This window comes from Musa acuminata, chromosome BXJ2-5, assembly GCF_036884655.1.
Source record: "Musa acuminata AAA Group cultivar baxijiao chromosome BXJ2-5, Cavendish_Baxijiao_AAA, whole genome shotgun sequence".
Classification (NCBI taxonomy): domain Eukaryota; kingdom Viridiplantae; phylum Streptophyta; class Magnoliopsida; order Zingiberales; family Musaceae; genus Musa; species Musa acuminata.
The window spans coordinates 40743399-40757839 of NC_088342.1; the positions used below are offsets into that span (position 1 = coordinate 40743399).

Genomic DNA, 14441 nt, shown 5'->3' on the forward strand with positions numbered 1-14441 from the left:
CATAGTTTATGAACGAGCAGTATAGCAGCTGCAGACGTAATGAGAAGTCAGTATCCTGCATAAAGTTTATGCCATCTGCAATCCGGTAAGTTTTCTTTGTTACATCTTCTTTTTCTTGAAAGAAATTTATTGTCTACGCCGGTATGAATCTGACGAAAAGCAATCCAATTCATAAGAGCAAACATTTCGATGAAGCATCATTTATTGTGATGGAAACACTCTGCATGCAGCAAGCTCGCTACCTTATGATTCTCGATACAATCATACGATATTTTCCACACTCGAGCAATCTCATGTCTTTGTAGGAAGGACTTTCAGGCCTACAGCGAGAGACATATCATCATGATTCCGGTCAAGCTTTCTTCCCACTGACACCAGCACAAGGTTATAGCGATTGCAGCCATGTCACCACGACCGGGCTTCGGACAACATGGGTCCCGTCGCTCCATGTCAAGCCTCCGAACTCAGGTGATGACTGAGGCGAAATGGTTCTGAAGGTCACCTTGTAAGATAGCTTCTGGTTGTGACGCGTGAAGTGGAGCGTCTTGGGTTCGACCACCACATCTGCGCCCTTGAATGCGCTAACCTTGACGCTGTAAGTTGAAACCGGGGGGCCAACGTTCGTCACGACCCTCTGCAGCGTCAGCGTGGTGGCTGGTTGCTGCCGGAACACGGCGGACATGGCCGGGTAGTTCAGGTCTCCTGGAGAAGCCAATGAATGCTTACAAGTTCTGTTGGAATGCTTGGTGAAGACCTTCATCTGCACTGATGTCAGCTTCTGACTGCAGAGAAACTCGAAGTATTCTTCTGGAGTTATGTCGTAGACGAGTCCTGGATCTACAGCTTTCAGAGGTTGTATGTGGCCGGCGCCGTGATCGTAGGTGCTCGACGGTTGGCCCGTCGCCGCATCTTTCAGTGGATGGTGAGTGTTGTCATGGACGTAGGCGGTGGTCATCAGAGCAGATTTTATGGCGGCTGGGCTCCAGTCAGGATGGCTGGCCTTGAGCAGCGCGGCTACCCCTCCGACATGTGGGCATGACATGGAGGTCCCGGACAAAATGTTGAAGCCGACACGCCGGTGATCCGCCGCCAAGCTTGAGGGGCTTGCGTCGCCGGTCCACGCCGCCAGAATGTTCACGCCGGGGGCTACCACGTCGGGCTTGAGGATCTCCAGCGTGAGGATGTTAGGCCCCCTGGAGGAGAACGCCGCCACCACCGGAGACGGGCGGATTCCCACTTTGGTCCCCTCGAAGGTGAGCGTTGCGGTCGGGCGAGCGCTGGCCTTGCTGTACCGCTTGATCTCCTCTCCGGCAGTCTCTCCCACCGCGACAGCCGGTAAGAGGTGGCTGTCGGCGACGAGCTCGTCGCCGTTGGCGGCGGTGTTGGCCAGGATCATGCCGATTCCTCCTGCATCCTTCACCACCTGGCCCTTCTGCACGCGGGGGCTGACTCCCCTGTCGCACATCACGACCTTCCCGGCGACGACGCGAGGATCCAGAGACCCTTCCAGGCACAGTGACTTCGGGTTGGGGCTGCTCAAGTTGCCGCCCATGTAAACCAGAGGATACTGCTGCGAGGGCAACAGGTTCTGACGACCCTTGTAGAGGGAGACGCCGGTTATGTTCATCCCGTTCCCTAGCCCGACTTTGGCCGGGAAATCTCGGTCCATCGTGCTCGCGCCAACGGTGGTGATCCAGGGCGACACATTGGTCAGGCTGATCGGGTCAGGGCCGGCGTTGCCCGCAGAACAGGCGACGAACACCCCCATCTCCATGGCACCGAACGTAGCAATTGACAGGCTGTCACGGTAGTAGGCGGAGACCCCGCCGCCGAGGGAGATGGAGAGGACGTCCACCCCATCGGCCACCGCACGGTCCACCGCCGCCAGGATGTCGGAGCTGAAGCACCCACCGGTCCAGCAGACCTTGTAGACCGCGACCCGCGCATGGGGCGCCATACCTTGAGCGGTGCCAGTGGCGTAGCCGAAGAGGTTCGCTCCCCGCACCGGCGAGCCTGCGACTGTGGCGGCGGTGTGCGTCCCATGCCCGTCTTGATCCCTTGGGGACTTGAGCTCGCTCTTCTCGTCGATGGCACCCGCCGAGGCCTCGTAACCCCGGTGGAATATCCTGGCGCCGACGATCTTTCTGTTACAGTTGCTGTGGGTGAAGTTCCGGCCGGCCTCGCATGCACCTTTCCACCGCGCAGGGACGGCCGGCATGCCTTTGTCGCTGAAGCTCGGGCTCTCAGGCCATATTCCAGTGTCGAGCACCCCGACGAACACGTCGTGGTTGGCGGACGCCGCCGTGGTGAAGATGTTGCTGCTGTCCTCAGGGCCGATGCCCAGGAACTCCGGGCTTCTGGTCGTGTGAAGCCGGTAGACAGTCTCCGGGAGGACGGCGAGCACGCCGGGAACACTCTCCAGCCGCTCCGCCTCGTCGGCGCCGAGCTTCGCGGCGAAGCCATGGAAGGCGGTCTCGTAGCTGTAGACGATCCGATCAGCTGGGTCATCTGCTTCCGTCGACGCATCCAACTCGCTAGAAGTTGCGGCCACCGAGTTGATGGTGGAGAGATACCAATCGACGTGGGTGGCGAAGGAGTCGGGCTTCTCGGATTTGGCCACATGGACGATGTACGTTTTGGGAGGAGGCTTGTTGGTTGGGACGGCACGGAGAGAAAGGGCAAGATGGAGAGCCAAGAGGCAGAGGGAAAGCCATGTCTCTCTGCAAGCTGCCATGGGGATGAGGAAGCTGGAAGTGAGCGAGAACGGTGGCTGCGGGATGGGTATAAAGAATCGAAACAGCAGAGCATGTGAGTGACACGTGTGTCTTCTAGGGTGCAATAAAGACAGTTGGTGATCGTTGGTGCTCGTAATTGAAGCGCATTTACTGGGCAAATTTATTCGGCCGCACATCGCAAGGTGAGACTATCAATGACAGAATCTTAAATAATGAAGGAATATTGGCTTATGTAGCAGTAGATAAAAACACGAAAAGAGAAAAATGATGTCTGTATAGGGAAATTTAAGAAGTTCAACATTTATTTATTAGATATAATTAATTGTTGTGTAGCGTTATGCCTTAATGCATGCAGCTAACAGCTTGCTGCTCTTGTAGGTTTATGCAGCAATGTCAGATGGTTGGTGAGCAGAGTTAGGGACGCTCTGCTCTCCGGTGCGTACGGGGAAATCAAAGCTCGAGGGTTTCAGTACTCAACATGGAGATATTTTTGCGGACGAACAGATGATCGAGATACGAGAAGCGGAAGGAGGATCGTCGACGACAGTCTACGGATCGAGTCTGTGAGAAGGCCGACGGTGACGTCGAGAATTTTGGTACGGAAGAGGCATTATTGCATTGTTGATCTCTCTACTTCCGTTGTCGGTGTCGTCAGCCCCTCTCACAACCCAATCAAACTGACAAGTCGACTTTGTGAAAAGGGGATGGTGACATCGATATGAGAATACCTCTGCATGCAGAGCCTTTTAATAGTCCCATCTCCTAACTTCCGCTCAGGTAGAGGAAAACTCTCGTCTTAGTCACCATGTTTCTTCGATCATTCGTATTCTGAACCGGTCATTGCTCCACAACTGAGAAGGCGACAGATTGGATACTAACTTGTGGGTCTATCAGGACAGATGGATTAGACATGAGTACGAAATGACATGTTGTCATGGGATTTCATTTCATTACTTTTTTTCTTTTATCTTTGATAGTTACGAGTTATAATGCCAGTATGTACGTTTTGGTCATCTCCCACTTTCAATAAGAAAACTGAGATTTAGAAAGGTATGATACCACATAAAGGCTCCATACCGCCTCAGCCTTCTTGGGAGTTGCAGGTGAAGTCCCCAGCGATGTCAGTCCGTAGCTTTGGGCTCCACCACCTACCGAGGAAGGGACCCAGGTCACGTGGAGGACCAGACGAGCAGCTGGCCATTAATTGACCGTCTTCATTCCTTTGGGACAACCGACCGGGGACGGGAAAGGCCGCATTTACGTGCGCCACCCAACCCCATTTCCAACTCTCTCACCTCGTCGAGGTGGCAGGACGTGACCACCGTCCGAGGCGGCGAGATGGCACCCACGTGCTGGGCGTTGGCTCGCCGCTGACGACTACGACGACTCGTAGCTCTCTATTGCGGAGCCAGGCTGCGGCAGCGGGCTCGGCGGGTATCGGGAAGCGGGAGACGGTGTAGGGGTGGAGGCGTGCTGACAGAACGCCGAGCCGGGAGACACGTGACGTGGTTAGTGAAGCGCCGACTCGGGAATTGTTGCTCGCCACCGCGCATTGTCTATATGGAACGGATTATGATGATCTGTCCGACCGTCGAAGTCGTTCAGATTATATGGCTGGAGTGTTTAACATCGTAGGTTCGTATAAACAACTTTATGCTGTGATCTCAAAATCGACATAGCTCGTTTCGGGTCTGAATGGTGGGGATCCTGTCGAAGGTCTCTCAGGGTTGCCGACGGGGGTGGCAGAGCGGATCGAGCAGCGTCCGGGCTCATCGGGACGTCCCGCGAGGAAGAATCCCTCTCCACGACGTTTGCGAAGAAGTGGCTCGGTCTTGGTACTTGCACACAGATCGGGTCGGAACTCGACCCGATCCCTCCGATGACCAAGTCAAATGATGCGAAGAGGTCTGTTTTGTGTGTGTCTTTCTCCCCCCTTTTTCCGTTTAGCATGCAAGGGTATTTATAGGGAAGCTTACTGTGCCCGCTTGCAAGGGGCAGGCTCGTACTCCTAATAGCGTCTGACACTGACGTTGGCGTAGTGTAGAGGGCCTAGCATGAGCAAGTCATTAATGCGCCTCGACCGACGTTCCGATTCGTTTGACCAGATGCTATCGGGTCAATCGAGGTGTGAGGCGTCATCTGGGGCAGCTGACATCAGCCCGAGTTTTGTCGTCATTATTATCCTCATCATAGCACCGATCAAATCAAAAAGTTAAATAAATCTCTTATCCTGTGATCAACCGATAACGTCATGAACGCGGTATTACCCATATAATAATCCTGCAATGCCATTAGCAACATATTGCCGGTTCAAATTTGCCTTCGCAAGCAAGACTAATGGATAGGAAAAAGTAGGAGCTCATTGAGGATCAATCCTTTTGATTGATCGGGATCTAACAAGAAACCTTGTAATCTGACAAGCTTGACGGCCAAAGAAGAAGAAGAAGCCAAACCCAAACAGACACGTACCAAAGAAAGCGATGGGTGAGAGAAAGTAACACGAAACAAGCAGCTCTGTTGCCTCCTTCCCTTCCTACGCTCCTCCTCCTCCATCAGGCTTAAGTCATTTTTGAACCAATTTGTTCCTGAAGGTTAAATAGGGGATAAACACAAGGGTGGAATTTTCGCACGGGCCTAAAAGAAAATAGCAGCGAAGAAGAATAAAATTGGCTTTTCGTGTCCACAAAGGGGAAATTTTATAAGACTGATGCAAAACTGTTCATGCAAATAATGGACGACGGAAGAGCGGCAAAAGAAGATGAGTGGATACTTATCATGATTGCAAAATGGTTGTAACTATTTTCCTTATGTGCGATAAATAGGTGTTAATCGATAGACTATTGAATGAGTTTATTACATTGTAGATTGAAGTATTCCTTCTCCTTAAAAATATTCTATCTACCGTAGACTCCTCATTAACTAACTTAAGAAGTCACCAAATATGATACCATAATCTGATTTGAAATAAAACCAATAAAAACATGTCGGTTAAAAAAAATTAATAATCTAAAAAATAAAAAAATGATAAGTATTAGAGTAAGGGTGCATTTAGGAATAGATTTGAAATATATATTAATGGTTTAAGAATACATTTGAAATATATATTAAGGGTTCAATGTATATTTCAAATATAAGTTGATGTTTGATCATTTTTTTTAAAACGCATCTGGCCCTGGGTGCTACAATCCAAATGATGATGTTAGGGTAGCATTAGGATAGCATTAGCATTTCAGTATGATACTAATATAATTTTTAAATTTTAATAAAGAATTAAAATTTAATTAGTATCTACATGAAAGGGTATCAGTATCTACATGATACTGATACAGTATCATGTAGGGTATCAATATAAATTTTAAAATTTAAAATTTAATTAGCATTTCAGTACTTAAAACTTAAATTTAAAATTTTAATTTTAATGTTAAGGTATCAGTATCTATATGATATTAATATAATTTTTTAGTATCTACATGATGTTAGGGTGGTATTAGTATCTCAATACCTAGCACACAAGTTTCGACTTTACATAGATCTGATAGAGTACCTCATCCTTCTGAGAGATATGTGGATAATATCAGATGAGAGGATGTTAAGAATATTGATCTTCAGACCCATGAGGAGGCTATTACGAGTATAGACTTCAAGAAATGACAAGAAGCTATGAATTCAAAGATGGATTTCATGTATTCCAACAAGGTTTGGAACGTAGTTGATGCACCCGAGAGTATCATACCCATTGGTTGTAAGTGGATCTATGTAGAGACCTATAAATCGAAGCTAGTGGTTAAGGGGTATCGTCAAAGGCAAGGTGTTGACTATGACAAAATATTCACACCCGTAGCTATACTAAAATCCATATGAATTCTATTGACTATTGCAACACACTATAATTATGAGATTTGATATATGGATGTAAAAACTACGTTTCTCAATAGTAACCTCGATGAAGAGGTATATATGATATAACTTGAGTGACTCGTGTCCAAAGAAAGCTTAGATAATGTGTGCAAATTGCTTAGGATTTGATTAAGTTGAACCATAAGATTTGATGAAGCGATCAGATCTTATGACTTCGTTAAGAACGAAGATGAGTCTTGTGTGTATAGGAAGATAAGTGGGAGCGTTATCACCTTTTTGGTGTTGTATGCAGATGACATCCTAATAAATGGAAATGATGTAGGAATGCTCTCCACAATAAAGGCATGCATATCTAAACATTTCTCCACGAAGGATTTATGAGAAGCATCCTAGATCTTGGGGATTTGGATATATAAAGATAGATCCAAGATGATGCTTGACTTGTCCAAATCCAAGTACATAGACACTATTATCAAAAGGTTTGACATGAAAATTTTAAAATATGTCTTATATCGATGAGATATGAGAAATCACTTTCTAAGAGTATGTCCACAAATACTCTTGAAGAAATAACAGATATGGATAAGATATCTTATGCCTCAGTGACAGAGTATATCATGTATATTATGCTATGTACCAGACCTGATATAGCACAGGCTTTGAGTGTCACAAGCAGGTATCAAGCGGATCCAAGTTTGGAGTACTAAAAATAGTAAAGTGTATCCTTAAGTACTTAAGAAGGACTAAGGATTTTTTACGGGTATATGAAGAAAGTAGCCTTAGGGTTGAGGGCTACACAGACTTGAGTTTCCAGTCTGATGTCGATGATAACAAGTCTAATTCAATAAATGTGTTCCTCCTGAATGGAGAAATAGTATACTGAAAGAATTCTTAGCAAGATACTACTGTTGACTCGACTACATAGGTAGAGTACATTGCTACGATAGAGACAATAAAGGAAGAAGTCTGGATGAAGAAGTTCATCATAGATTTTAGAGTCTTGTCGGGCAACGAGGGGTTGATTCCCTTATATTGCGACACCTGAACAGAGAGATTGTGACATGAGGAGATATAGTAGTGGAAAGAGTTTCATCCAAAGATAACATCATAGATCCACTAACAAAGCCATTGTCTCATATTGTCTTTGAGCATAACATAGGTCTGATGGGGGATCAAACACGTAGGTAATTGGCTTTAGGCCAAGTGAGAAATTTCTAATCATAAGTGCCCTACAAGCCAATCTCGTGAGTGATAGCATGTGTGACATGATATGTACTTTTTTGTTTATTATTTATTTGATTTTTTTTTTATTTTATATTGCCTATTGCATATATTGTGATGTACATGGATTTATAAAATGAGAATCGGATCGTGATGAGATCATGATAATGAGACCAATTCACCTTTAAACATAAACCATAAATAATCTCAATCATAAGTCACTCGAAAAGGACATTGAGATGATCGAATAGACTAGTGTATTGTATACACATCCATATGATGAAGATGACTGATGTCATAGCTACTCGTGTGAGGATACTATAGATGCTACGCAAGTGTTCATTGAAGAATAATTTTACTAATTGATCCGCTTATGGAATGTTGGATGGTTGATAATATCTCATTGTTAAATAACAATTCTGTTGTCTCAGTGGTGTATCTGATCCTTAGACTTGAGATACTAAGGATATATTATATGAGTATTCCACTCTTTGATACCAGACTTATAGGCCTAGAAGTTTCAAATCCAACACAATCGGTCATCGAGAGTGGTAGCCAAGCTTACGAGAACTATTGAGTGTCGATAGAGGATCATTTATTCTCAGTGTCATGAGAGGATTATCTCGTGTGTTCTTGCTCAGGTAAATCTTTAGCCATGGTCATTCGGATTGAGAGAGAAAAAGTTTTCTAGGAGAATTCGATTAGAACGAGACTCGAGTATAAACCGTATGAGCCTAACAACACCATGCCCGATATATGGTCTCTAGGATATTATATTGATGAGGGACTATAGATACACGGTAACTATGGACAAATAGATCCAAAGGATTGTATTCTCATGTATCGTTTAGGGACTACGACGTAGTGGCATAATACATCCACTGTTGATGAGTCGAGTGAATTATTATGGAGATAATAATTCACTGAGCTAGAGTTCTGATAGGTATCACTCACAGCCAACTGAATATTAAATTTAAAGGGTCACACATATATGATAGGTGCTACAATGAGTAGAGGTTTGAATATAAGATATCCATTGGAGCCCATATCTTATTGGATATCTAATAAGTTTATGAACTATTAGATCCTATGGATGAGATCCAATAAAAACTAATGAGAGATTATTGGGTAGAGATCAACTAATCTAAGAGGGTTGGGTAGTTGGATGCATATTCAATACCCAATATGATATGATCCATTAAGGTTAAGTTGATAGGGAGCATCTAGAAATAGAAGGAAACTAAAGGGCCATATGCTAGACCCCTTTTAGCTGCCACATCTTATTCTCCTCTCAACCAATAGCTCTTGCTTGTGGCATGTGGACAACAAGAAGGACCAGCCCCTTCTTGATTGCGTGGTGTGCATAGTGAGGAGATTTGAGTAGTAATTTGAGGAGCATCTTCGTAGCCCATGCTATGTGGATCACCACTAGATAGGAGGATAGTTAACCTCATTCATCCTCTCCCATAGATCTACAAGTTTTTAGGGATATACGATCTTCCTAGGTAACACATCTTTCTTATATGCATAGTTTTTGGTTCAGCGGATTTTTGCACACCAATCTTTGCACGATGATAAGAGACTATTTTTCTGTAAAAATCTGAGTGTTTTATTTCTGTTTTTCCACTTGGCATGTGATGTCGCTCAAGATTTCCTAACAGATACATGCTATGTTCTTAAAATTCTAAAAATTTAGGTTCTTTACCTAGAATTTTAGGATATTATTCTCTATTAGTGGTTGTATAATTAGTATAATTCAATAAAAGTTAATCTTTGGATTCTATATGATAGTCTATAAAGACTTAATATGAATCTCGAGTTTATAATGTTCCTATAATCAAATATTGGGATGAAATATAGTTTCATAAACTTCTTAAGATTATATATGCTTATATATGCAGGTCACTCCATGTTTAATTTTAATAAAGAAACCTACTGAGACATGATTGTATATATCTAATTCACATCAGTTCTCAAGCTGTTTACACCTTTATGTGTACATAAATAAAGTCAAGAGACAATTAGATAAGAAAAGTCAAAATTATCAAATCTAACAAGAATGATAAATTTTATGATAGTTACGATGAACTCAATTATAATTCTAGTTGTTTTACTAGATTCTTGGAAAAGTAAGATATTTGTGCTTAGTATAATTTACATGATGTGCTATAATAGAATAAGATTGCTAAAAAGTGAAATTGTACTCTTATGGATATAGCAAGGAGCATGATGAGTTATTATTCTGTAACTGAATTAATGTATGGAGAAACTCTAAAGATGATTATATATATCTTGAATATGATTACTAATAAGTTAATTTTACCAACTTCTTTTGAGTTATGAACTGATAGAAAACTCAACTTCAGATATTTATATATTTAGGATTATCCTACAAACATAATGGTGTTCAATTTATATGAAAAGAAATTGATTCAAAGATTATTTTTGAATATTTTATTATTTATCTAAAAATATTCAAAGGGATACATATTTTATTGCCTTAATCATAGTACAAGAATAATTGAATCTAGTAATATGATATTCTTAGAAAATTACGAACTAATGAGAGTAAAAATCTCAAAATTTAATCTTGACATTGAAGAGATATGGGTTGATACTCCTTCATCATTCAAGAGATTCATTGTTATTCAAATTATTTAATAAAGGTAAATAATAAATAACATTAGTGAATTCCCACATAATATTGATATCGCTACTAATGATATTTTAGAACAACTACAATCAACTATTTTAAAAATATCTCAAAGGAAAAAGAGACATATTATTTTTATTATTATGGTATATCTACAAGAACTAGATTATGATATTAGAATTAAAAAAATTTCTCATTATTTTCATAAGTTATTAAAAGTAATAATTTTAAAAAGTGATATGATGTAATAAAAAAAAGTTGAAATCAATGACTAAATTAGTATGAGAACTCGTCGAGTTACCCAATAATTATAAAAAAGTTTATTATATAAACATTACTTAAAAGATAGTATCAAATGATATAACGACTATACTTGTAACCAAATGTTTTATTTATAAAGAATGCATTAACAATAACAAGATATTTTTTATTTTTTTATATAAACTCGTTAAGAATCATCATAAAATGAACGAAATATAAAATTGGTATACAAATTTAGAAAATCTATTTATGACCTTAAATAAACTTTCGAATAATGATATATAAAGTCTATTGATATTATTACTTTCTTCATATTTAAGAAAAATTTTGTTGATCAATATTTATATATGAAGATCAATGAGAGTAAGTTTATTATATTGATCTTATGTATGGATAATGTTTTCCTTATAAGCAGTAATCCTGATTTATTGTATTGAACCAAGAAATTTTTTATTAAGAATTTTAATATGATTGATATGAATGAGACATCTTATGTTATTAGAATTGAGATTTTTAGGAATAGATCTCAATGATTATGAGGATTGTCTCAAAATAAGATATATTGACCGAGCCTTACATAGATTTAGTATATAATTCTATTCAGCAAATTTTAAAACTAAAAATTTTAATTAAAATAAATATTTTTAAAATGACTTGGAGAAAAATAGATAAAGAAAAATATTCTTTATGTATGTATAGCCGGAAGTTTGCTTAAGCTTATATTAGATTATATCTTAATTTTATAATTAAAATACTAGGTAGATATTAGAGTTACCTAGGAATAAAAATACTAAAGGACCGTAAAGAAAATAATAAAATATCTATAATAAATAAAGGATTATATGCTTAGATATATGAAATTAGATCAACTTGAAATGATGATATTTTCAAGTGTTATTCTATAAATTGCCTTGATAAATAAGAAGTTTATTTTATAGTTTATATTTATATCTATTAGAAGGATAATTTATAGGAAAAAAATATAAAAAAATTTATATTATTTTATTCTTAATAACATATGTTGATTTTATGATATGCTTTGAAGCCACTAATTAAACTTTATGACTGTGAAGTTTTATCTCAAAACTTATGTTACCAAACTTAATTATCAAGTCGTTGAAGATATTTTGTGACATATTGTAATAGCTTTCTTCTCTAAAAATAAGTACTGTTACAGCTCTATGCATTATGATATAAAGTATTTGATGATTAAAAAAATAAGTCTAGAAATAATTAATATCAATTAATAACTTAAGTTTCATTGTATTAATTACTGATCTATTCACTTAGGCTTACAACCTAAAGTGTTTGAAAGAACATATTTTTATAATTGAGTTTACGAGCAACCCATAAAAGATATGATAATATATGTTTGAGTGGGCATTATTAATTGATATTTTTATTTGTGTACTTAAAGTTATTTATTTCTATTATTTTATTCATATTTTTATATGTATATATTACGATTGAATGTAATGATAAAATTATCTTGATAAGACTAATTATAAGAGTCATTTTCGACTGTATTAGAAAAAACTAATATTATTGTGGTATACAAAAATAAGTATGATATTGATGATATAAAACAGTTATAACTCACATTGCTAGTCAAACTTAATATAATATTATTATATTTATTAGATTTATTGGCCTATTTTATAAAATTTATGCAAACTTATAAATATTTTCTTAAAAAATTTAGAATCTAATTGGGTAAAATTATTTTTAAATAAATTTTATTATATTTATTTTTTAATTTGAAACCTTTTGTATCTTATCAATTAATGGGTCAAGTGGGAGAATATCATATTATGTGGCTCTATCTAATTAAGTAAAATATATTATAGATATGATTGGATTCTGATCATAGTTATTGATCAATAGTAAGGAGGTCCAATTATGGTTGGATTCCTTAAGAGATGACATTGATATAAGAGACTCTTCAAATTACTTATTCGAGATCCTTTGCTTTTGCCTATAAATAGATATGACTTCCTAGAGACTAACACACAATAATTAGATACGTGCATATGTGGATCTATGGATACGCGGATGTGTTGATGTGTGATATGATTAAAAGATTATAGATCTTCTCTCATCTCCTTTTAGTCACGTAAGCTAATCATTAAGATATTACATATCTTATTTTATCATCTTTTGTCTTTAAATCCATCGGTCCTTAAGAAGAGAAGAGAAGACGAATTAATTCTTCTTACAAATCGATATTACTATAAAATTCAAATATGACGGTGGTATGCTTACAGATTAGATAAACACTTTTTGAGTAGCATCGAAAAAGTAAGCATCGTAAATTTTAAAATTTATTATTATTTAATTTTAAATTTTAATATTATTTTTTTTATAAAATAAGAACATAGTAGGGTTCTTTATGCTTATAGCATAACTATGCTATATACTCTTATGACAGAGAAGCCATCACCCGTGAAGCCATTGGAGTTTCTGATCAAGACAACAATAGCTTCGTTGGGGGCTAGTGATACAACATTGTCCTCGAAGAGCTCAATGGGTAGGAGAACGATGTGGATGGTGAGGATGCATGCAATGGTGCTTGTCGAGCACGATGCTCATAATGCAAGTGTGGGAGGTGTTCAGACAAATCAAATCAGATAAATCAAATCCAGTTTGATTCTTCTTCCACCCATTCCTCTATCGTTCCTTCGCTATCGTCCCTTTGGCGTCATACCTAGAAGATGAGGAGGGAATGAAGTAGAGGAAGAGGAAAAAGAAAAGAAAGGGAAGATAAGATGGAGAAGAAAAAGACAAATAGTGAAGGAGGAGAGCATAGAGTGAGAAGTGAAAAAGAAATGAGAAGAACAAAAAGAAAAACAAGAGGATGGTTGACATGAATCGGTTAACTGATTGGAACTAATTTAGTGAATCGATTTAAAGTATTTTGAAAAAAGAATCGATTGAAATATAATAGCAAAACTGAGATTTATAGAAAGGGAAACTTTTGAATAATTTTTCACTCGAGGGAGGTAAAAACTAATCAGTAATAACTTTTGTAAGTAAATTTCGTTGGATCAACATTTTAATTTGTTTAGAATTTTAAGTTTGAATAAGAATTAAATTATTGTATATCAAAATTAGCTGTATTTACCTTTATATATATAGGTAAATTGTAATAACATCTAGAGATAACTTAAATAAAATAGATCAGCTCTCATCAGCTGTAATTATTATTCCTTACATTGATATTGACCGATCGATTCATAAATCGGTCAAAATCAGGCAATTCCAACGACAACCCATAATGCAGTAATCAATCTGCTTGATTTCAGGATCTTTTTCTGACGTTGATATATCTCATTTTATAGTTTACTATGTTACACTTAGAATTGATAATGATCAATATTAAATTCACATAATTATAAAACACGGACATTTTTTCGATGGCCATTGATTCAAAGAGGAATATAAGACATCAGTGCTAACCATATGATTCTGATTACACTTCGGTCATATGAAAGCTTTGTTGATGATTTTTTTCGTAAAGATAAGGTCTAAATAATATCTTTACAAGCTTTTAACTTTATGATCAATTATACCAAACCCCACTACTTATCAATTTTAATTCTATATTATATATAATATGTAATTAGAGAGAGAGATTATACAAATGACTAGTTAGCATTAACTAAGATTTGAGGATTCATCCCATGAACTGGTCTTGTTGTAATTCCGAAAAAAGC

At 38.5% G+C, this 14441-nt stretch overlaps 1 protein-coding gene across 1 annotated transcript; it reads right to left on the minus strand.

Moving 5' to 3' along the window:
* Positions 1 to 184: 184 nt before the first annotated feature.
* Positions 185 to 2777, minus strand: LOC103985695 (subtilisin-like protease SBT1.3). The gene has a single exon (XM_009403481.3). The coding sequence runs from the start codon at positions 2732 to 2734 to the stop codon at positions 386 to 388; it is 2349 nt and encodes a 782-aa protein (XP_009401756.2). The 5' UTR covers positions 2735 to 2777; the 3' UTR covers positions 185 to 385.
* Positions 2778 to 14441: the final 11664 nt, after the last annotated feature.